General features: G+C 38.7%; 1 protein-coding gene across 11 annotated transcripts in view; it reads left to right on the top strand.

Moving 5' to 3' along the window:
* The window catches only part of SULF1 (sulfatase 1), a 126,327-nt gene that overhangs the window by 92,654 nt on the left and 8,202 nt on the right, over window positions 1-25,471 (top strand). For 10 of the 11 annotated variants that reach the window (XM_072330090.1, XM_072330088.1, XM_072330087.1 and 7 more), the window contains 9 exons: window positions 842-970; window positions 1,227-1,283; window positions 2,232-2,361; window positions 16,337-16,553; window positions 19,078-19,324; window positions 21,063-21,159; window positions 21,245-21,339; window positions 22,047-22,112; window positions 22,589-22,761. In XM_072330090.1, the coding sequence (XP_072186191.1) occupies window positions 842-970; window positions 1,227-1,283; window positions 2,232-2,361; window positions 16,337-16,553; window positions 19,078-19,324; window positions 21,063-21,159; window positions 21,245-21,339; window positions 22,047-22,112; window positions 22,589-22,761 (1,211 nt within the window). Of the gene's footprint in view, window positions 1-841; window positions 971-1,226; window positions 1,288-2,231; window positions 2,362-16,336; window positions 16,554-19,077; window positions 19,325-21,062; window positions 21,160-21,244; window positions 21,340-22,046; window positions 22,113-22,588; window positions 22,762-25,471 lie in introns of those variants that run through there. The other variant, XM_072330097.1, reaches the window with a different exon arrangement.

The following is a 25,471-nucleotide window of genomic DNA, read 5'->3' as shown; positions in this document are numbered from 1 at the left end:
TTCCAGAATCTCTCTGGGCAACCTCTTCCAGTGCTCCATCACCCCTACTATAAAGAAGGTAGGGGTTTGCCCTGAAGGTTACCATAAACATTTATAGAATCATAGAATCACTCAGGTTGGAAAAGACCTTAAAGTTCATCAAGTCCAACCATGACCCAACCGTACTACCCTAACTAAAAACCCTCCACTAAATCATGTCCCTGAGCACCACATCTAAATGATTTTTAAACACATCCAGGGATGGTGACTCAACCTATTCCAGTGCTTAACTACCCTTTCAGTGAATAAGTTTTTCCTGATATTCATCCTAAACCTTCCCTGGCACAACTTGAGGCCATTTCTCCTTGTCCTGTCACCTGTCACCAGTGAGAAGAGACCAACCCCACTCTCACTGCAATCACCTTTCAGATATTGGAAGACAGCAATAAGGTCTCCCCTCAGCCTCCTCTTCCCCAGTTCCTTCAGTCTCTCCTAATGGAGCATATTCTCCACAGTTTGGTGTTTTCCTTTAAAAAGTAGAAGCTTGTCTTTACTGTTCACCTTCTGCAGTAGAATAGCTTGCTGGCTGTGTGCCCTCCTTGTTGAGCAGATAAGTATCACATGGCGGTTGCCCTCTTCCTTTTATTGTGCTTAGCATTTTATTTGTAATGATATTCTGCAGTATTGACCTCTTACTCTCACAGTTGTAGCCTTCAAAGAGAGGTTTCTAAACATAGCTCTTGTGTAGAGCTTTACATCTTCAAAGCCCTGATAAACATTAATTACCTTTCTAATTCTGAGACAATGTGAAGACTTGCTTATTGAACATATGACAACTATGACCTTTTCTGTTGATTCACAGAGTGCCTCAGATAGTTCTGAATATTGATCTTGCACCAACAATTCTGGATATTGCAGGACTTGACACACCTCCAGATATGGATGGCAAATCTGTCCTAAAGCTTCTAGACTTGGAGAGACCAGGAAATAGGTGAGTATCAGGCTTGAGTTTATTTGCCAGTTGAGGAGCAAACACCTAAGTAAATCAATAACTGAGTGGAGAAAAAGATTCAATGAAAATAAGCTGTGTCAGGCTTGCAACAACATCTTTCTCATTTGAAGATTCTCTTAGATAGTAAAACTGAAGGTATACCATATGCAAAGAGGTGTGCTTTAAAAAATAAATGGTTATCACTAGCAGTGCTGTACATAGGTGTCAGCAGTAAATATTGTTATTTTGCTTTCAGGTTTCGAACAAACAAGAAGACCAAAATCTGGCGTGACACATTCTTGGTGGAAAGAGGGTAATTTTTAGGGGTTAGAGAGTTTTGGGAGAGCTTGCCTGGTGCGAACACTCATTTGTTTTCCTTTTTTTCCATCTCTTCTTTCCCTTTATGGTCAGAGAAGTTGTAAATTTTGCAAGCAAACTTACAGACCTGACTTGTTTCTTCATTTCCTACCACTGGCTGTGCATATTGCTGTGCTGTGAGGTCCCTGCCCCCTAAGTTTGAAAGCATGTTTTCTGGCAGCTCTCCTGGCCTATACCTCCTCCTTCTCTAACATTGTTCTTGTGACCACTTATGTCATCATCTGACTCATTTCTTTCCAATTCTCTGTTTCATATCCAGCTGTGCAATATCCTCTTATCAACTGTTTTTTTACTTTCCACCACAGATTAGAAGCATTCTTCAGTTGTGTTCTAGCTAAGAAAAGACTTATGTGTAAATGAGATTTATGAGTATAGTTACTCTTTTCTCTAATAACTCTTTACTCTCTCACCTTGACAATTCCTGTTGTGAAAACTTTCTCTATGTAAAAAGTCTTGGCAATTTCCTTGTGGTATTTTATGGTTCTGCAGATTATGAAATTCTTGCATGAGTACTACAGAACAGTGTGTATAAGATATGCTGTGCTGAATGAGTGTGGAAGCCCTGTAGTCTGTTCAGCAGGGCTTTTCAAAATACTTCTTCACAGTATTGTATTTTGTGAAAGACCATTTACATGTGAATTATGCTGAACTGTATCAGTTAAGCATATTTCAGCAGCCCTTATTTCTCTTCAGGTAATGTCCACGTGAGCCTTTTTTTGTCATTAAAGGTCACTAGCAGAAATGTGGGGATTTTCTTCCTTTGAAGACATTTAGTGTTCAGTTAGCTTTGTTTTTCCAGTTAAATTCATCATCTCCAGAGTTTGGAAGTATACTGAATATTCAACTTTTTTTTTTCTTTTTTCTTTTTTTTTTTTTTTTAAAGCAAATTTCTGCGCAAGAAAGAGGAAGCTAACAAAAACACTCAGCAATCTAATCAACTGCCAAAGTATGAGAGGGTTAAAGAATTATGCCAACAAGCAAGATACCAGACAGCCTGTGAACAACCAGGACAGGTAAGCCACAGCAATTGCAGTTCTCCGTGTGCCACAAGGAGACACATATCAAAACAAATGCAGGAATATGTCTTTTGGATCCATAGCAATCATCATGCTTTCTAATTTATCTAAAATCCTTAAGGGGAAGGGCCCCCTTCCTTAGAAATATTTACTATTTAAGATTACTGTAAAGAATCAGATGGTGATAACCATACTCAAATGTTACTTTTTCTTCCTGTAGCCTTAATATTTTCAGCATGATGCTTGAAGCTGATATACAGGTATAAATGTCTACTTACAAAATAAACAACGTTGTTGCTTGCTTAAGTAGGACACCAATACCAGCAGCTCTGTACTTCTTATATGGGAAGTGAACTAAATGGGACAGAGAGGGAATATTTTTTGTTTGAAGTAGGTTTTATTTAATATTTTTGTCAACTATCTTTCTGAGGGAACTCAGTGAGTTTGCAGATTACACAAGTTGGGAAGGAGTGCTGATTTGAATAAGAATAGAAAGGCCCTACAGAGGGACCTGGATAGGTTGGATCTATGGGCTGAGTCCGGTTGTATGACCACTGTGTGACATTCAACAAGGCTAAATGCCTAGTTTTGCACTTGAATCATAACAACCTAATGCAATGATATAGGATTGGAGAAGAGTGTCTGGAAAGCTGCCCAGCAGAAAAGAACCTGAGTGTGTTAGTTGACAGCCATCTGAATGTGAGCCAGCAGTGTGCTCAGGTGGCCAAGAAATCCAATGACATCCTGGCTTGTGTCAGAGACTGTGGCCAGCAGAAGTAGGAAGTGGTTGTGCCCCTGTACTTGGCTCTGGTGAGGCTGCATCTTGAGTACTGTGCTCAGTTTTGGGCCTCTCGCTTCAAGATGTTAAGTTGATGGAACATGTTCACAAAAGAGCAACAGAGCTGGTGAAGGGACTAGAAAACAAGAAATATGAGGAGCAGCAGAAGGAACTGAGGTTGTTTAATCCAGAAGAGGCTGACAGGGAGGCATCACCTACCTGAAAGGAGATTGTAGCAGGGTGGGACTCAGTGTTTTTTCTCAGGTGATAATTGATAGGATGTGAGGAAATGGCATCAGGTTGCACATGGGGACGTTTAGACTAGATAATAAGGAAGAATTTCTTCACGGAAAGAATGATGAAACTCTTGGAACAAAGATTAAGACAGGCTGCCCAGGGAAATGATGGAGTCCCCAACCCTGATGTTTTTTAAGAGATCACAGAATCAGTAAGGTTGGAAAAGACCATCTAGTCCAACTGTCAGCCCATCACCAGGGTGCCCATGGCCCTCAGTGTGACATACCTGTGTTTCTTGAACACCTCCAAGGACTGTGACTCCACCACTTCCCTGGGCAGCCTGTTCCAATGCTTCAGCATTCTTTCTGAGAAGAAATTTTTCCTAATTTCCAACCTGAATGTGTAGACATGGTGCTCAGGGACATGTTTTAGTGGTGGAATTGGTGGTGCTATGTGTATGGTCATGATCTGCTTAAGGGTCTTTTCCAACCCAAATAGTTCTATGAAATTAAGAAAAAGTGAGTCACATCCCAAATTCTGTTCAGCTAACTCTCAATTAATACTGTATCCATGGCAATGTATGAGGCTGAATTTTCTGGGGAAGAACCAGATGGGATGCCTTCCCACTGACTCCACCTCTGACTAGTGCAGGCAGGGTCTGGTGGGCACCATCCCATGCCACGTCCTCCCCCGTTCCCCTCCCGTCCCCATCCCTGTACACCTCTCCTGAGGATTGCAAGGCGGTCTCTCTCAGGCAGGCACTCACGCTTTCCCCTCAGATGTTTTCTCAGGCCATTTCAGACAGCTGTAGGCCTGGCACTGAAATACCGACCTGCTGTTTTCAAGGGAGTATAAAGCCATACTGTGCTGTGCTTGCATCTGCAGCCACCCACGGAGCTTCACCCAGGGCAGGTATAGCCCTGTAAAAGAAACCCAAAGGCACTCTGGAGAGCTTGTGCACTTACAGACGTGCTCCTTCCTCACCACACTCTTGTCACTCATTAGAGCGTAGTGTTACGGTAAATCTCTGTTAATCCCAGATTGGATGGGGATATGTTTTGGCTGGCACATCCATGGTCCATTCCTCTGCCACAGTTCCCACCTCACACATGTTCCTTAAACTCAGCCGCTTTTAAAGGAGTATGCACAATAGCGCAATCTCACCCAAGGGCAAAGTTTTCAGAAGTTCAAACACTGCCATTGTAAACAGAGATTACATCTGAAAAACTGAATATTTTTTATAAAAAAGTAGATCAATGGAGTCATTTAGACTCTTAGACGCTAAAATGTTTAGTTTTAAAATACTAAAATATTTTCTTTGCAATTATTTCTTATATTTGCTACCTCTTATGCCAAAATCCAGGTTTGTAATAACTTTTCCACATGCGAATAGATGAGGTTAAGTGTCCTGACCAGGTATCACAACTGAAGCAGAGGGGAGAATTGCCCCTAGCCCAGCTCCCAGTCCTGTGTTGGAGACACATCTCTGATCCAAAGGCAGAGGAAGGGAAAGGTGTCGAGCTGAGAAGGAGCTGACAAGAGCAGTGCTGCTTGATACCAGCTTTCCCACCTACAGGACTTCAAGATACAGAAGGTACATTGACTTCTGAGAGCCCAGCAGCCAGCCCTTACAGCTAAGCAAAAGACAAGGTCAAACTGATCTTCATAAGAGGAACTTTCAGACCTAGCCATTAGTGCATGTGAATTATGTTTTTAAGCAAAGACAGCAGAGTTGTCCGATATCCTCCTAACATTCTGAAGGCTTCCTGCAGGGATACCAATGTTGAGTGCACCTACATGCAGAGCATCCTGAGATGCATTAGTGCATCCTCTTGGTGTCCTCTGGGCTCATTCAATCCATAGTGCACAAGCCATGAATCTCACGCCCCATTCACTCCCATTCCAACCTTGTGAAGCAAGGGCAGCTTCTCCTGCAGGGACTGGTTATGCACATTACTCAAGGGCCAGTCAGTGAAGAATAAACTGGATGTGAATCTAAAGAGCAGCAGTGGAATAACATAACCTTCAGTGAGGTATTGCTGTGTGAAATAAGTGTCTGCAAGATTTTTCCACTTAGAAAAATTCTTGAAGAAAATTAAAAGTTAATGGGCCAAATGATTTTACTTTAGCCCAGATGGTTTCCATTGTTTAATACTGATTTCATCTGCTTGTTTTGCACCTCTTGGAAAAGAAAAAGAGATAATATTTGTTTGTGGAACTTAATTTCAATTAATTTTGTCTTTTGAGGTTAGTATCTTTAAGTTTAATTACGTAGGTGCATACGTAAAAAAATAACTTCGTTTTAATGTATGATGGTTGCTAATACTCCCTACATTTACACCACTTAAGATCATTTAAATTAAAATCACCTTCAGAATATGTGATTGATTTATTAGTCACTGGGAAGTTGCTGCTAAATGTCTGGAACTAAAAAGAACTAGCTGGTGAATTAATGCACTGTCAAGTATATTGAGAGCGTGTTCTTCATGTTAAGTTACTTTAGTCAATATCCAGCTCATTTGAAATAGAGAATGCAATTGGGAATTGAAAAAGAAGATAATTTGTTGTTCTTGTTTTAAAATGAGGTGTGATCCTGAGACCTGCTAACTATCACGTATTCAGGGATGTGATACTCAGGGAAATAATTGTTTTAATTTGTTTCCTATTAAATAAGTACCCTGGAATAGTTAAAACACTTTTTAAATGGAAAATTTCAACATTTCAATTTATTTTTTTCAATTTCCAATGTTTTTTTCAAATGTGTCTAAACCAGGAAAAAAAAAAAAAAAAAAAAAAAAAAAAAAAAAAGAAGGAAAAAAAAAGAAAAAGAAAAAGAAAAAGGAAAAAAAGAAAATACTGAACATCTTTGCAATTTCTGTAAATGTTTCACACTTATGTCCAAAAAAGAAGGAAATAGGAAATTTAGACTATGGAGTAGAGTTAGCTGCAAGTCAGCAAGATTTTGCTATCACAAAAGAAATTGTTTTAATTTCATTGAGAGAACATAGTTGTAAAATGCACATGCAAAATACAGTTAAACTGTTCTTACCATGATTTTCTTTCTGATTTGAATGTTTAGCATCATTCATACATTGACTCATTTTCATTGTACACCATCCTCACCTTGCTATTTTTCATAATCCTCTTTATGGAAGGATGGTTCCCAAAAGTTCAGTCGCATCCTCAAGAGCATAACAGAAATATGATGTACATGACTGTACAGATATGCTCACTTTTGAGTTATATTCAGCTGGTCATTAACTTGAGCCAACAGTGATTCCTTGCAGAAGGGAGAACCATGCATACAGAGTTACATTAGCAAGAATAGAGCTAACGGGTCATGGGAAATGATCACTTGCCTCTACTCAGTGTGCCTTTGGGTTGGGACCTCCTTTAATCTGGATTACATCCAGTAGAGGACCCTGGAGATTGTGAGGAGGTACTGAGGAGGGGTGGTGGTTTGTTTAGCCAAAAGAACAAGAGGCAAAGGGGGATCTAATTGCTGCCTTTCAGTTAGCTAATAGCTAGTTAGAGAAAAGACAGACCCAGACATTTCTTGGAGGTGCATAGCAAAAGGGCAACCTTTACTTATATAAATAAATAAGTAACCTGGAAGCAATGGTCAAGTTGCAGCAAGGGAAATTCTAAGTAGGTGTATGGGAAAAAAAAAATGTTACTATGAGTGATTAAGCACTGGAGTAGGTTGCCCAAAAGGCTGTGGAAGGTCCATCCAGCGATATTTTCAAAACCTAATAATGTCATTCCTGCTTTGAGAAGGAGCTTGGACTAAATGACCTCCAGCTGTTCTGTGCAGTGACTGAACGTGTTCCAGATCTTTTTTCTTGCTTAGAAAGATTGGGGATTTGTGCTATCCTTGTCCTCTTCAGTTTCATAACCTGGGGAGTGCTGTAAATTTTGTCTGTCTTGTCAATGAGATATGGGTCACCTGCCATATTCAGAAACAAACTGGCTTTTGGCTTCTGCCTCAACCCAGTTGTTGACCTGTGCTCAGTGACATCACCGCTGGTCCTGTTCCACACAGGCCAGAGTCACTCCCACTGCACAGGGAGCAGCAGCAGGATGGGTTCTGCTCAGCTCTGGAGCATGGGTTGGGGTAAGAGTTTCCTTTGCAGTCTCTGCTTCACATCCCAGAGAGCTCTTCAAGAAATTATAATGGGAACCATGGTTTCCTTCTTAGTTTGTAAGCCAGATTTGTCACCAGGTTATGTGATGTAATTTACTGAGGTCACCTGATTAAGCCCAGTTGTTTTAGTAGTGAATATTGATGGTTTTTGTTGCTTAAATGGTATGCAAGTTCTTTTTCCTATATTAATACATATTTCCTTTCTCAGTTTTACTTTAATAAGGTACACATTGCAGAAATACCTATTCATCTGCATCATTGTTACCCACACTATTGTTTTAAAATGGGAATTAATCAGTGCAAGTTTTTAGCTAAAATTTTATTAGTTTTTCAGAGGCCAGAAATAATAACACATAACAAAGGTTTCTCTAGATTAATGTAGCCTTATCGTGACACAAATCTCTTCTCAAATTGCCACTGAAACAAGCTGAGATGAGAATGTGTTAGTTTAGGAGGGTTAGAGGCGAGCTGCTCTTAAATCCTCTGGCAGGTTATTTTTGTTGAACTCGCTCCATCCTCTTAGATCCAAATTCTTATGGATACTTAACAAATATCAAATAAGAGCATGTTAATGGTGTTTTCATTTGTTCTTTTCCTTTCTCTCTTCCCTTACATAAACATGTAATTAGAAAGTAGAATTCATTCATCAGTATTTATTCTTTTTCTCCAGCAGTCTGAGTCATAGGAATTTTCCTCAGGTATGATTTTGACTTTTGGGACTTAACACTGTTTCCTGGATAGCAGTTACCTTTTTAGATCTTGTGCTGATAGGCCTGCAGTCTCCAGTGCACTACTCAATCCATTATTTACAATCAGTATCAAGTCCATAGCCAAACATACATTTTTATCCACTTGTAAAAATTACACAAACCACAACTTTATTGTAAAATTTTCCCAAGAGGGAAAAAATATATGTAAAAAAATAAAAAATAAAAATAAACCTCCCAAAATGAAGATTGCGAAGCTTTGTGTTTAAAATTTCAGCTTAGATTGCATGACTCAGCAACCAAACTCAGACTCAGGACTGTTTGTTTTATGGCCATACATCTCCGACCATCTGCTCTCCAGTACCTTTCAGTTTGTAAACAGCAAAAGTCTGAAACTTGTAAAGATCTGTAATCTATTGACAGCTCAGATGAGCAGTGACAGTGGACAGAATGGAAAAATGTGATGTGCTACACATGTTTGTATGAAGTACATGCTCATGAACCCAAAAGCAGCTATAGATGTCATCCCACAGTCACTGACCTTCCTTGTGACCTTCCTTCTTTTTACTCACCTCGGTATTAGAAATGCAGAATATTGGATGTCTTCCCAGGGAACTGTAGCCCTGTGCTACCCTAAACAAATAATGTTCTGCCTGGAGAGTATGCCTGAAGACTGTACAATGAAATTTTAGTTAGATTAAGTCTCAATGTATTTTACAGTCATTTAAGGCTTTACAGGTAGTCACTGGAGACATGCTGCTGAATCTAAGCATCAGCTCTGTGGTAAATGTTCAAGATTCTTCTGGCTGTGATCCAAACAACATTATGTAGTCTGTACAGACCTTATTATTCACATATCCTTCACTATTTGAAAGTCTAGCATAAGTACTGAATCTGATTATTCATATTTATATTTATCGTCTTATCATATCAGTGTTTGGTATGAGCACATCTGTAATACTGAAGGAATACATCAGTCAGCTTACAGATAATATTGTAAAGGAAATTAGAATGTGGCTTATTAGGTGTAGTCTGGTTTGGCTCAAGTATCTATGTTCTCATAAAATAAATATCACAGACCATACATTTGTAATGGTCAGCTTTATGACCAGCTGCAGAGTATGAATAAAAACACATAAGCCGGTAAGAGCTGGACAGAAGTGTCAGATGACTGGCCAGAAACTGACAGCCAGACCCCAGGCACCCACTAAAACCCAACTAAAATTATGATATGGCACATAAACATCACTAACTGATCCTCCTGTTTTCAGAGCAACCTCCTGACGAATACAGGAATAGAAAGGGACTGGTCATGAGTGTGCAGGAGAGCATTAACGTATTGCTATTCCATAAGCTGCCTCCTGCCTCAGCTTGTTTCTCCATTTTCTATCATATTGCAGCTATTCGAACAGAACTTCTTACAGCATTGCTAAAGCAAGATATTAGGATCCAAAACAGCATATATTAATAAAAGAAAGAAAATAGCTTTTTCCTCATAGAAGCAATGTTCGTTTGGATTTAAGGCAGTAACAGCTAATCACATCAACTTGTTTTACCAGAACATCAGTTCGAGGCCAGGTCTTCTTTTCCCTTTGCACATTGGTACCAACTGATCTTGACATCATTCAGAAGAGCATCTACATGCAGGCTTAGCTGAAAGCAGATGTGTTTGGTACCAGTGTTTGTTGAAATATATACTTTAGTTTTTTCACAAACAGCTCTTGCAACTATTTCTCAGTTTAGACCCTGCAAAGTTCTCTCTCATAGTTGACAGAAATATATCTGCTATTTTGTTGCTCAAGAATTCTTAGGAATTGCATAAATTATGGTATCCCTTGTTAAAATATCATTCTGTTTATGACTTAGAACCAAAAATGATGATAAGTTCCTTTATCTCCAAAGAGAATCCTTCGAAGTATGGTATTGCATATTTCAGCCTAAATATTTAAGCTTCCTAGTAAACAGAGGACCATTCTTTCCAGATTTGACAGTGTTTCAAATCTAAGCTATTTGGAATCTGAAGCACCAATCCTATCCAGATAAAATCTAGAGATATCCCAGTCTGGGAAGATCTTCCTTTCACGGTCTTCACCTCTTTCACGGCACAACCGTGTTCATTGTTTTTGCTGCCATCTTATCAGTGTTCCCTAACAGTAGGACTTCTTGGTAGAATGGCACCCTAAGAAGCAATTTTATGTACCAAAAGCATTTATACAAACACAAAACAAAATAAAACATATGATGCAGAAATCCTTTTTAACACTTTATATGGTACTCCTTAATTTCCATACTGAAGGACCCAGTGAAATACAGCATAAATTCAGTCCTCTGCAAATTAAATGTGTATGACCCAAGAAGAACCCACTGCTATTGATGTTCCTACTTATAGTTGAGTGGCTAGATTTATCTTTGAGTGTCATCGACACGCTTGCACCTGGCAGTAGGCATTTATTGAATAATGACAGAAGTCTGTTGATGTTGAACTGCTGCCACAGACAAGATAATGGATTTCGCAGAGAATGCTGTGGAGGTGACGTGTTTGATATCTTGACCTAAATGCCCACACTTCTAGAACTGACACTGCATTCCATGCATTATTTATAACATTGAAAACTGCTAGAGACATGATGTTTAAAATCAATCATAACTGTACATCCTGATTGCAATGTTGTATAATCTGGAAACCTCCTAAAATATTATCTGATTCTTACTGTTTCTTAAACACTGCAAAATAGATGGAAAGTGGCAAATTTCACATAATTATTTTTGTTATACAGTGATTAATTTCTTCATTCTTCTTGTCTCCTCCAGTGCTGTCCTTGCGTGTTTAACTGAATGTGTTTCTAAGTTTATCCTACACTCTCCCCCTTGTATTACATCTATTCTTACAGGACAAATTACTTCTCTTTTTGTTGAACATTGCACTTTTCTGGAAGACTTTCTCAAAGGGTAAGACCATATATAAAAAATTATGTTTGAATGTATTCTGGAGCTGGGAATTCAACAAAAAACAGTCCAATTAGGACTGAAAAAAGTTCGGTCTGCCCAATTGGGCAGCATCAGTCCACTTCTAAAATGAGATTTTTACTCCACAAAAAAAGCAGCAATTCCAAATGCCCTGAACGAACCTGGCACACTATCCCGGTAAAACAGCTGCACTTGCTTGCAATATTCAAACACTGTCTAAATGCAACAACTCGGTCATATTTCCAGGATCACTTCAGAGCCTAGGTCAGAACCAAAGTTTATGATTACACCGCCAGTATGTGCAGAGGACATGACCTTACGACATAAACGTTTCTCAGTGTTCAGGTGCAGTTCATATGTAAACTGCTGCTGATCAGTACTAGTTACCATAGCCAACTAACTACAACGCGCTTCTCAACATGCTGCATGAGAGGGACTTTTTGTATGTCTCAGAGAAAACAATAACAGGATTCAGTTCTTGTTGCAGCATCACACCAAAACCCACACTCAATTCAAGTTCCCTGACACTCAGGCAGGTCTTCTTATTGCTAACAGAGGAAAGTGATACATACATACAGCCAGAACTGTGTTTTCGTCTAAAGCCTTTTCCAACTTAAATCATATTTCTAATCAGGGGGGAAAAAAGACAAAAAACAAAAGAAAAGAAAATGATCTTGGTGGCATGTTTAAGTTCATGAAGACTTCCTTTTCATTCCCTAGGATGAGTAATACTCAAGTCAGTCATACATTACTGAAATGAAAAAGCATCTGTACAAATATTTTCTCTGTGTTGCGTTTCTGATCACGTTTATCAGTTTCATAGCCTTGTGATAAGTATGACAAGGTATTTTACACTGTAGAGTATGCTGCAAATATGGGGTAATTACATTTTATCAAGATCCTTAGCTTACTACTGTTAAGACACCTTTCATGAATTGTCTAATTAATTTCCCCTTTATATGAAGCAACTCTCTCAAAATTGTGGCAGCCTATTAGCTAAACAATGTTGATTTGAAATCCTTGCTTAAGTGGATATTCACAGCACAGTACAGCACAATGACTCATGCTGAATTTATATTTTTATGCCTGAAGTATGTTCTGTAATGAAGTAGATTTACTTAACTTTAAGGCTGTGGCACAAATTGATATCAGGAAGTTGCAACCCAAGGTAGCTATTGAATCATTTGCTGTTGACTTTCTCATGTAGCTCTAAGTTGCAGGTGGAACTGTGCCAGCTGCAGTGCAGAACAAAATGACCCAGTACAAATAACACACTTTTAATCAGTCCATTTACTCCTCTTTGCCTTTGAAATGACTTTATATGGGCTAACTTCTAGCCCCAGATGAAAATGTGTCGTGCTAATGGCATCACCCAAGGCAAAGCTCCTCCTGCTATCCTACAGCAGTCCACGTGAGCCTTCCCATCGAGCAGCAGACATCCATAATTAGGCATTCAGACTTCAGGTTGGGCAGATTTAAAAGGACCTTGAGCTCCCAAAGTGATGCTCTGTCCTTTTATACTTTTATATCCTCCAAAATGCTGCTGCAACTTGCTTCTCCACCTTTACATTCGCACTGAAGTTAAACTGAGGCAGAAGAAAGGCTGGAGGTGGACAGATGAGGTGAGAGCAAAACCGTTGCTGGGGGACTGGTGACGAAATGAGAAGAAAGAAGGAAAAGATGAGTCAGTGACAAGAAAAAGGGCTGACACAGATTTAGTTTCATAACGTGACTGAAAAGACAACTTTTTGCAGTCAAATGGCAGGGTCTTGCTTTCTCTCTCCCAGTAGGGTGGGGGTTTTTTGTTTTGTTTCTCAGTTCTGAGTTAGTCCTAAGTAAGTCAGCATGCAGCCTGAAGCAGCAACCATCCCTTATTCCTGTGGCAACAGTGAATTTCCAGATCAGTTTGGGTGTTTTGTGGAACACCAACACAAGCAGGAAAATAAATTTGGGGAAAATAAGTGAGCATATATAAATTAAAAGTTAATGGAGACATAATTATCTTATATATGTGGCAATGTTTTAGTTTTGTTTTGTTTTGTTTAGTTTTTACAAAGGAAAAATAGAGACTCAGAAACCAAACCTTATACGCCTGGATTTCAAAGAATAGTTTGGTACTCACAATAAGAAGGATTGTGGGCTGGAATGGGGCAGCACATCTTTCAGAATCTTCTTTTATGTGCATTAATGCATTTTATAGATCTAAAGACCAGCAGAAGGACCATTATGCCTTACTGCATAATGCACGCTCAGTTCATGATTACACTGGCATGGGCTAGGATTCAGGAAAGTTAGTCTAAAAATTCCATCTCAGAACTCTGAAGCATCTTTATAATGACACATTTAAAAGTTTGGGTTTTTTTAAAAAAGGGAGCTGAATCACATTTAATCCCTGTTTTAAAACAGAGACCTGTTATTGGCTCATATTAGACACAGAGTGTCTTGTTTCAGTGTTAGTCACAGTACTCTTAAAAATGATCTAAATGGCTATTGAAGCCACTCTTGGAACTTCTTGCTGTAATTAATATTAGGCAAAGAAAATACTTATTTTACTTTCAAATGGTGCTTTTGAGACTCATTAAGAACTAGTGCCATATGTTTGTAAATGTAGCATACACAAAGAACACAGGAATCATAGCAGTGCAGTCACTTCTTACCCTGTAACAAGTTCATCTTCTTGAGATCGGATAGTGCACTTGCTGTTGCAGAATAAAGTTTTTAAAAGTGTTACAGCTCTCAGACACCTTTGCCTGTAGAAAGTTCCCTTGTCACTTGGAAGTGTAGATTTATCCTGAAAGTCTGGGCCTGAGTATAATTCCTCAGACAGCAGTCAGACGGGTTCAGGCCCATGCTCTTTTAAACATGGTTTAGTGTTCTGCGATCAAAGGCATGCCAAACCACAAGCAAGCCCTCTCAGTTTGGGATCCATCTTTTAGCTCAGACTGCATTCGGCCGAAGTGCGCTGTCATGGGGCTGTGGTTCAGAGCCAATATTTCAGTGTTTAATTGAGAAATACTTCTGCCATTAAAAACACCACAGAAAGCCAAAAAAAGTTATTGGAGTGGAGGTAGTGTAAGTACATGCTTGATAATGTATTTTACCTCTCCTCCCCTCTACCCTTTAAAGTGACTGCCGTGTCTAAGAAGACAGAAGTTGTTTTTTATTGTGTGCAACCACATAAACTCACTCCTCAGGTTATCAGGTCAGCAAATCTACCTGAGGCTTAGTTTTCTTTCTTCATTCTTCAGCCAGCTTGACAGCACCACCAAAACAGTCCAGAGCAGTCATTAGCTAATGGAAGAGACTCACTGAAATGTGTCTGCTCTGATATTAGTGTTCATGTCAAAAACTGAGCTGGGAGCTGCATTAAGACAGTCATCTAGCTGTCTTGCAATTATTAATGAGGAAAGAAAAACTTAAGGCTGTTCATCCATGAGAACCAAAAAAGGACACCGTATAGAGATGGTTGTGAAAACTTTTGGCTTGCATGGGCCACACTGAATGAAGAGGAATTGCCTTGGGCCTCATATATGTAGGCTGCTCTAAAAGCAATATCTTCTATTTATTTCCATGAAAACTACAATAGATATGGTAAGCACAGTAACATTGTTTGATAGAGCAAATTCTTAGCTATAAAACACTATTTTTCAACAAAATCACCACCACTGCCTATGCAGTTCCATAGCAAAGAACAAGAACCTGTTGCTGTTGCAACCCTATCCAGACAAACTTAATGACTTTGTATGCAGTCTGGTCATTGTGGCCTTGTATGTGAACAAAGCTCACTGGGTAGAAGTTGTATTATAAATAAATAAAGCTATTTATAGTTCTCCTACTGTTATTTGGGCTACACTTACTTGGAATCACAGACTTCCTAGCACGTGCAGTGTATTATACATGCCAGCTATAAACCTGCAGCCACATATGGCAAGCTTTGGGTATGGGCAAACGAGCACCAATCTGTCACCACCAATCCATTAAAAAGAAAAAAAAGTGGGGGGTGAGGGGGGGGTGGAAGAAAAAAAACAGCCTTTTTTAAGACAGTTCACTGTGGAGAGGAAATTAAAGTCTCGGTTACTTTCTTATTTGAAATGCAGAGACAGTGGGATCCACTGGAAAAATCCACCTGGGTTCTTCCATCTGGATTCAGTCATGTTGATAATCAAGTCAGTCAGATATTGTGCAGACAAGCTGGAAAAATCTCTGTTTCCTCTCATTCTCCCTCATTTGCTCTTACATTCAGCACATGTACGATGTTGTACAGGTATTCCTTCCAGACTGAACTGTTTTCTCACCAACCTGATACAAATCTCAAGACTTATGGATCCAAAGGAGTTTATCCAAACTTATTTATTTATCTGCCGCCCCTGAGGTTTCTCCCTTTGCTCTTTTCTGGGAGTGTTTATTTCACTGATTTCACCTGCTGGAGGGTACGGGAGGCCTGGGGAGGTTATGCTTTCAGGCTTCTCATGTGAAGAGTAGGAAGTGTTTTCAGGTCTGAGTGGCATGGTTTGTAGGGATGTGTTAGGGTGTAGTTCCTAACTCTGGCCTCTGGTATGGAAATAAATTATGTGCTCTTAGTGTTGTAGTATTTTTTGTGTAAATCACATCCACGATTTGTCCTTCTCTTTTCCAAGGAACCCAAGGAACACAACTGAACCAGTTCTTCATCTGTGGAGATTTTTTATTTGCCTGTGAATCATGTTAGAAATTCTGAGTTGCAGAACAAAGAAGCAAAGTTTGTTTTTTCAAAGGGAAAAAGAGACTTGGTGAAAACAGCCCTGACAGCTGTATGCCGTGGCTCAGTAAATTAAGACTTTTTACTTGCTTCTTTCATGGATGTGTTTAGTCTAGATACTCTTGATTTATACATCATTTTTGGCTGAGTTGTATTTTCTTTATGCAGATTCACAGCAACTTCATTCAGGCTTATGTTTTCCTAGCTTGAGAGAGATGTCAAGAAGGATGTGAGCGAATTTAGTCCCTTGAAATGTTTCCCACCTCAGTTTGTTCTTTAAGAGACCACTTAGTTTTGAAAGAAATTTGCTTGTCATCTTTTGCAATCCATCTGAGAGCAGCAGGGGTTTGGAAGGCTGCTGGGAAATCATCCTCACATCTCTCTCTCTCTCTCTCTTGCAGAAGTGGCAGTGCACAGAAGATGCTTCTGGCAAGCTTCGAATTCACAAGTGCAAGGTATCTAGTGACATCCTGGCCATCAGGAAAAGGACCCGCAGCATCCACTCCAGGGGATACAGTGGTAAAGATAAGGACTGCAACTGTGGAGACACTGATTTCCGAAACAGCAGGACCCAAAGAAAAAATCAAAGGCAGTTTCTGAGAAACCCCAGTGCGCAAAGTAAGTGTTCTGACCTCCTGTGTGCTGGCGTAAAGAATAGGGGTAAAGGCTCACAGTGTTGGTTTTATCCTCAGCATACAATGAATACAATGTAATTGGCAGCCGGGTTCTACATAAATGCCTCTGTAATAACAAAAACGATGAGAACCGAAGTTATCCCTGCACAGCAGTAAAGAATACTGCTCAGGTTGGCTGTGGTGGTGATGCATTGGTGCCACCTATCGCACTGGACAGACACATACCTGGTGGCATCTGCAGTTGAACCAGTGCCTTTATTTTGCTAAGACAGCCAAAGCAAGTGTTTCCTTGCATTGTTAACACCGAATTCAAATGCAGTCAGATGATATCCCAAAGACCTCTTCTACACAAGACACTGAAAGGCTATGACTGCTGGCAGAATTAATTTTTGCACAGCTGCAGCTTCCAGGCTGTACCAGGAGCGCTGCAAGGAAACAGGTTAGATTGCAGTGTCCTCTAGTGGAGCGTGGTCTGAAGGGAATGCACAAGCAGGCTTTAAGACAGCAGTGCTTGGACTTGTCTCTGCTAAGGATTTATACCTCAAAGGCCTGTTTAAGAGGACTCTATTTTAAATGGAATAGGTGTTTTAATCTATCTGCCCAATGATGAACATGAAGTTCTGTAGCCATAACAATAAAAGTAAACCTAGATTTCAGGGGCTTTGCTCAAGAACAAGTTGTATGTTCCTCTCCTCTGTTCAGAATACTGGAGCGGAAAATGAAATAGAGATGAGCCTCTAAAACAGGAAGGTTGTTGAGTCATAAGAAATGCAAAAGTTAGAAGATGCTGCACAGATGTCTATAAAATAAGAGACAGGCAGTGTAATTCAAAATATTTCCTGATTTAAAGCTGGCCCTGCTCTGCAAGTGAACAAGAATCACTGGTATTCTTTGTACATTCAACCACAATGTTGTCTGTCTTCAGTTCTCATTGTTCAGACTATGCTGCTTTGATATAATTTATTCCGTCTGTTCTGTATGATCTAAGGAAATTCACAGTGTACACAGGCAGACCTCTAAAAAGTCTCCACGTCACCAACTACCAGAGTGATCCTCAAACTGGTCAATGTTCCCCCAAGTGATAATTTGAAGGGGAGACTCCTACCATTACCTTGGATACAGAAGGGTTGCCAGGATACCATCAAGGCTTGGATGGGGACTGCAACTAAGGGCAGTGCTTTGGGGAGAGACTGTGGGGAGATGGGGAAGGGGCAAACAACTGTTGAGAGCATATGAAGGGGACATCAGAAAAAAAGCCATTTGTTATGCTTTTCTCCTTTACAACATTTTCAGTCCTCTTCAATTCTCCTACTTCTCCTCCTCCAAATTCCCTTAACATTCATCTAAGGCAAACAGAGAATTGTGGTGATGAGATATTGTTAAGGGAGCGACTAGTTCAGGCCTCAGCCTTTAGATGACAATTGAATAAGATACTTTTGTACTCCAAAAGTCACTTTTGTCACTTGATTAATAAGCAGTATCATCAGAGACTGTTCCAGTGCCAGAATTTCTCCCATCTGATCCTGCGAATCTTTCTTCACTGTTTCATTAATGATTTATAAAAAGCAGAAAGATACTTTGGAACGATGGTTTTTCACTGACTGGGAAGCCTTATTTTTTTTTAACCTGACAGCAGGCAACCACTGAAACAGTTTAGGAGGATAAGGGTTGTTTGAGTAAAAAGTTGAATGAGGTTCACTATCTGCACTTTCAAAAGATTCTTGCCTTTCCTGGCTCAGTGTGAATCCCTCAAAGGCCCTAGAAAAAAAGCTGCAGTAGAATCTATCCTAAATGCCAGAGGCAGTACTCTCCCAGAGCTCTCACTTTATTCTACTGCACGGAATGCAGTTAGGTGACAAAAAGTGTGCTCAGCATGGATGCAACAAATGGAAAACAGAGCTCACTTTAACTTTACAACACAGCGAGGTTTTGGAGGGCTAAAACTTGTATTCATAGATATGAATGATCTGCGTGTGTGTCAGAGTTTATATACATATACATATATATATATAGCAGTGTATAAACTAGTATATGACAGATTTTTTGCCTTTTTAAAGGATCCTTTTAAAAAGAAATTTTAATTAGGAAGCTTAAGTCAAATTTATGATACATGCCAATTTACAGGTGATGACATTGTTTCACAACACAGAATGGCTTCATTTATTAATGGAGTTCTAACCCTCTAGTTTCTGGGTTTTTTGAGTATCTCTTTCTAGATACCTGATTTCTGAAATAGTGATTTTGTTTGTAAATATAGATGCCAACTGTGGCAAAAGATCAATCTGGCATGAAATGCAAAACTCAGAGCATTCGGAATTTCATGCTACTCATGAGAGTGTGGGTCCTGAACTAACCAAGGATAATGAAATCTGTTTCTTCAAAGCCACAGAAGAAAAATAAGCTTTTCATACTGAACAGCCTTCTTGCTCTTTGGAATATGCTGGGTGTTTAGGGCAGGAGTTGAGTACATGTGTGTGTGCAGCTGTGGTTGTTTCTTTCTTCTGCAGAATACAAACCACGTTTTGTTCACACTCGCCAAACCCGGTCCTTGTCAGTGGAATTTGAAGGTGAAATATATGACATAAACCTGGAAGAGGAAGAACTGCAGGTGTTAAAGACTAGAAGTATCACCAAACGTCACAGTGCTGAAAATGATAAAAAAGCAGAGGAAACTGATGGCGCTGCTGGTGACACAATGGTCGCTGATGGCACTGATGTTATAGGTCAACCCAGTTCTGTCAGAGTGACTCACAAGTACAATTGCTTTTTCTACTTATTTCCTTAAGATTAAGTCTTTTTCATTTTCCAATTTCAGTCTTCCTGTGTTTTACTGTTTTGTAGTTCCTGTATTAAAGAACTTGTTGTTGCTGACAATTTTAGATATGCTCAAGTCAAGCTTGTTGTAGGTGGAATCATGCAGTTGCAATATGCATACTGAAGGGAGAAGCGTCAAGCTTTGTTTTTATCTCTAAGGAGCAGGAAACTCTAGAGGGAGAACTCATCCTCCGTATCACAACATGTATCTTACAAAGGATTAATCACCCCATGAAGCGGACACTCCTGCTGTTCATTATAAAGGCTGGGCACCCAGTTTAGCATAGAAGCCTAAATTTTAGATGTCTGAAATCCCAGTCCAAGTGAGAACTTGTTATATCAGTTACACCATTTTTCTCATGACTTAGTTGTCTGTAAAAAAAACTAGCATTAGCTAAGCTTCTTCAGACTCGTACATCCCTGAAGAGACCCATCATTTTTCCATCCTGGAAATTTTAATTCATTTTTCATTTTTAATCTTAACTAAATTTAAATGAAAAGACAACAATTTCAGAATCTTTTTCTTTTAAAAGATGCTAATATGATTTAACTGAAGTCAGGCAAACAGGCATTATTTATTTTAACCTCCCTATCATGTTTGAAATATAAATAGCATTTCTCTCTCTCTCTTTTTTTTTTAATCAAGGGTAACATAAGAGTTAATTTTGAACAAGTAAAAATTATCCTTTCTTTATATTATCATTTCTGTCACATTAATAAACCCTTAAGTGGCTTTCTGGAAAAATTATCATTTCCCTATAGAGGGTTTCAACTTCTACAAAATATTGCTTTCAGAATTCCAGTTCTGTGAGTGAAAAAAAAAAAAAAAAAACATACAAACAAACCATAATGGGAGAGGCTGGAAAGAGACAAGCATTTAAATCCTCCTGCTTTTCTTCTCAGAAATTTAAAGAAGGGTTATGATGGAGTGGGGCCCAAGGAAGGTTGTGTCTATAAGATAGATAGCAATATTTCCATATTTATGGATGTTCTGTTTGTCAGCTTAGAGACTTTGGAAGTCCAGCCTGTTGCCTGTTGGATTCTCATTTCGCATCCTTGGCCTTCCAGTTATCTTGTTTCTTGATAGCACTATTTTTTCAAACACTGGTATGAATATTTTTTCATTGCACCGCTTTATTATGTGAACATTCTTTTTTTATTTTTTTTTAACCACATCTTTGAACATTGAACATTTTGCTCTAACTTTGCTCCTTATTATCCTTATCTTTATTAATTATATTGATCTTCTATACTCATTAATTGTATTTGTATTATATTTTTAACTATTTTTCATGCTCAGATGATGGGTCTCATTCAAGGGACAAAAGGGATCTATTTCTCAGGGCTGGTGGTTGAATGATTATATTTTGTTAACAAGACTTTTAATTCTGAATAGATTTTTAGTTCCATTACAGACTCATTTCTGGTTGGATTAAGTATCCCACAGCTTTTTTGTTTAGCAAGCGCTGACCATGTGTCATGGATGAGGAACTTATTATTTGATTTTGAAGTGAAAACAGATTTAAGCAGTCAGTTATACTATTGTCAGCATGAGAAGACATTCTAGAGGTTATTTAGAAAGAAATTATTAGAAATGATGGAAGAAAGAGGATAAAAGAGTAGGCAGTTGGGAAACCAATGACCTTCTGTTTCCCATTTCTTTAATTGGTATCTACAGGTGTTTTATTCTTCCAAATGACACTATTCACTGTGAGAGGGAGCTGTACCAATCTGCCAGAGCCTGGAAGGACCACAAGGCTTACATCGATAAGGAGGTAAGAGCTATTTTGAAACCCGAGTGAATTGTTTGCACTGCTACCTATTCAAATAACAAATCTGACTGGACAATGTTCTCTGCAGATTGAAGCTCTCCAGGACAAAATCAAGAATTTGAGGGAAGTTAGAGGACATCTAAAAAGAAGAAAACCAGATGAATGTGATTGTACTAAACAGAGGTAAGAGAGATGACATTCAGCTTTTGCAGCTACACTGATTGATAGTTTGTATATTTTTCAAGTTTTCCTGTTTTTATTTGGGATTTTTTTTTGTTTGTTTGCTTTTGTTTTTTGTTTCTTTTGTAAGTTTTTTTTGTTTTGTTTTGTTTTTTTCTGAGTTGGAAAACAAAGAATATAAAAGCTATTGGTATTTATAACGCCTGTAAATACTCGTGACTAGAGTTAGCCTATTGAGATGTCATCTCCAAAGCAGGGAAGGAAGGAAGCTGATTCATAATAGAAGTGTAAATGTTTGTGCTCTGTATCTCTCCTGGATGGAACTTATTTCTCTATTGACCTGGAAAGAAATCAAAGTTATCCTATTTCTGGAGACACATTCAAGTGTCAGGGTACGTATCTTAGTTCAGGAATGATGAATATGAAGGACTACCAGATACCAATTTTACTTAGATCACTTTTAAGAGTAGAAGCTACTCTCAAAAGATGCATGTACAAATTTTAAGATTAAACATGTTTGTATTCTACTAACATATTAAATATAGATATAGTTTTACTATAGATCATTCACACTTATTCAAATGAAGTGAAAACCATGAGCCATTCTGTATAGCTACAAGAAAATGTCAAAGATGCTATGCTACTGTTTTGGTTTTGTGCTGAAAATGGATTGTTTCCTGACTGTAATTTTTATTACTTTTTCCCTATAGCTACTACAACAAAGAGAAAGGCGTAAAGGCCCAAGAGAAAATCAAGAGCCATCTTCATCCCTTCAAGTAAGTTTTTATCATCCTCACTCTCTCAGCTAGCATTTTAGTGATGGAGAAATATTAGGAATATTAGGAATGGGTTGGGTTCTTGGGGGAAAGGGAAAGGAAGACATGAGGGAAACAAAAGGGCACGTAAAGCAAGTTCAAGTAAGAAACCTTCAACACTTCTGATTGTTTATGTGAAAGTTTATGAATAATATTGAAAAAGACTAGAAATAGAAGCAATTAATCATTTCAGAAGTTGATTGACTAGGTAATCATTAAAGAGACACAGTTAAACCTAAATGCAAAAGTGCGTCATTTCTCATAGAAGACAACACTTTGTCGTAATTGCTGAGGTGGAAGCTGAGCTAGAAAGATCAGCTTCCCAAAGGGAAAGCTCATCATTTAGTCCTTAGAAAAGTCAGATAGAGGTAAAAACTGCTGTTGTTAACAAAACAGAAGCTGTTCTATCAGCCATGACCAACTTTCTTTCTGAACAGAGAAGCAGCACAGGAGGTAGACAGCAAACTGCAGCTGTTCAAAGAGAATCGCAGAAGGAAGAAGGAAAGGAAGGGGAAAAAGCGCCAGAAGAAAGGGGATGAGTGTAGCCTTCCTGGACTGACATGTTTTACCCATGACAACAACCACTGGCAAACTGCACCTTTCTGGAACTGTAAGTCTTACTTCAGTGTTCAGATGTGAGCTAGGTTCTCCTCTGTTGTGCAAGAGTTCTCACCTCATGCAGTCCATCAGGTCATTACATGGAAGAGCAGCACTTAGCATTGCTGCTGCTGAACTTTTTCTGAAGTATTCAGGAGGAGCGTTGCATATGTTTGTAATTTCTGTGTTACATATTTATATGAAATTATTACAAAAGGCTCTGTGCAAAATACTGCAGAAGCAAAAAGGAGAGTTGACTTGTTATAAAATCTCTCTTGAAGAGATTCGTAGCTAGTAGAGATTCATAACTAGACACTGAGGTTCTTTCTTGTCATATCTTGACAGTCCAGATGACCAAATACTTCATAGGAATTCAAAGTGAATTCACAGTCATGCAAAGTTGTAAAAAGCACAAGGACAGCAAACCCTTCCCCTATTTGTATCCATGTAAATTGGTGTAACTCTATATAATGAAACTGTACATTCTCACCCACATATAGATCAGTAGAATTAAGTAGCTGTGACAACAGGAGATAGAATTAGTGTGTTAGTATTAGATAGTTCCTTCAGAATTAATTCTGTGAATGGTCTAGTTTCACTGACGTTGGAGCTCAAAGGCCATGTCAGTGATACTGATGAGAAGTTTACTTGAACACTGGGACTTTCACTACCATTTTAAAGTTTCTGCAAACCAAATTTCCTATGAAAAGGAAAACTTTGCTTTCAAAAATTTAAAGATTTAATGTTGATTATGCTACAACATACTTAGACTGCTCCAAAAGTAATGTCTCTTATTTATTGCCATGGGAACTACAACAGCTACAAAGGGCAAAGCACTATTGGTAGACCTAATACATAGCTACAAAATACTGTTTTTCAATATAATCAGCACCATTAGCTGTGCTTTTCCACCAGCAAAGAACAAGAGCCTCCATGCCAAGCTTGTAAAAATTTGAACCAGTGGTGACCCACTGTTGCAGTGGCCACAGCTGAAACGCACCACCCACTGACTCACTGTGCTCACATCCACTGTTTGGTCTCCATAAGTGTGTATCAGCGGGTGCCATTTTTACCACATGAGGGAATTCAACCACATAATTTCGCTTCATACGCACTTCCATGTCAGATGCCATTTTGTTGGACTGCCCCTCTGCTGCCATCTGTCACACAGCAACAACATGTAATGGAATACTGATCGGAAAGTTCAGCCACTAGTGCTGTAACACCAACATCCACCTCTGACATCATGGGCCAACATAATACATAGGAGGCATTGCTTTTTGCATAGACTTCATAACTGACTCCAAGCAGGAAATTTGACATCCTCATTTCAAGAAAGATGCTCTCTCTTACTTAGTAATTTGTTTTGATAGCACTAGAACTTCTGCTAATATGTTTTATGCATTTTAAAATGTTCCTACAGCAGTTATATGCATGATTTTTGTTTTAAACAACTATTAGGATGAGGTTTTACTTTTTAACTATTGAGTAGCAAGCAGCTATGAAAATTGTTCTTATCTTTCTGGACATCCTGGCTATGCTCCAGTAACAGGGGTATAAAAATGTCCCTGTAACACAGTTCATAACCAAAAGCAATTCAAAGTATTGATTCTGATTACGTGGATAAAAAGGGTTAATGCTATTACTAGATTTCTGAAGTGTATTTAACACATGCACACTATTACAGAAAGTCACAGGACTAATTAAATAAAAAAACAAAACTTTACTATCAGTTTGTTTTAAGACTTTGAGAAAAGTCTTGGGAAAAGGTCTGGTCATCTTGTTAAACATGGTCTACTAAAACTAATCTTCTAGTAGTCACATTTAAAACTACCTGTTGACTCCAGCTAGTTTTTTGGTTAAACTTCAGTTAATTGAAAAGAAGTTCATCTGCTACCATATTTTAAATCTGCCTATTGCACAAAATATGCAATGTGAAGAATGAATGATTGTATTTCTGCAATATAACCCTAAAATGCATGTCTATGTTTGGTCAGTGGAAGAGCTGTCCAGGCCCCATTTTGAGTGTACTGACAAGTTCTTAGCTTTCTCTAATGACATCTACCTCATATGTGTCACTTGGATCTAGGAGTGGAAATCTGTTTTAGGCTTCCCCAGGTTGAAAAATAATAACGTGATCCAGTTACATTACCTGGGGTTATTTTTGAGCAGAGGTTTAACTGAGTGATTCAATTTCTCTCTCATTTATGTACCAAATAAATTAAATGAGGGATTGTAGTTCAAAATACATAATGGTTAAGTAGTTACATTTGAGTGACTGAATCCAGTAGGAGAGAACTACTTAAAATAAGGTCTTCCTTTCCATCTTTCTTCTTCCATCCACCTGCATTCAAATGCCAGACAAGCCCCCTGTTTTTTAAACTATCTCTTCATAGAACAATCATGGAACAGTAGAATAGCCCAAGTTGGAAGGAACTCAGAAGGACCATCACCCTGATGCAACCTCATGCCATTCCTTCAAGTCATAAATCCTAAACTACCAAATCTCCCACTTGCCTCCTTCCCATACAGTGCCTCACCCTTTGACTGCTGTGTCATTTCTGTGCATGTCATTTATTATACCAACAATTTGACCTTCCTTTGTAATTATCTGTTGTACTTGCACCTCAAAGGCTCTACTAATGGTACCGTTTTAGCCACTGATAGCAATAATAGTCCCCCTATAAACAGCACACAATTCCAATGAGTCTCATTTCATATGG

The sequence above is a fragment of the Excalfactoria chinensis genome, chromosome 2 (genome assembly GCF_039878825.1).
Source record: "Excalfactoria chinensis isolate bCotChi1 chromosome 2, bCotChi1.hap2, whole genome shotgun sequence".
In the NCBI taxonomy this organism is placed as follows: Eukaryota; Metazoa; Chordata; class Aves; order Galliformes; family Phasianidae; genus Excalfactoria; species Excalfactoria chinensis.
This window is presented reverse-complemented; position numbering and strand designations above follow the sequence as displayed.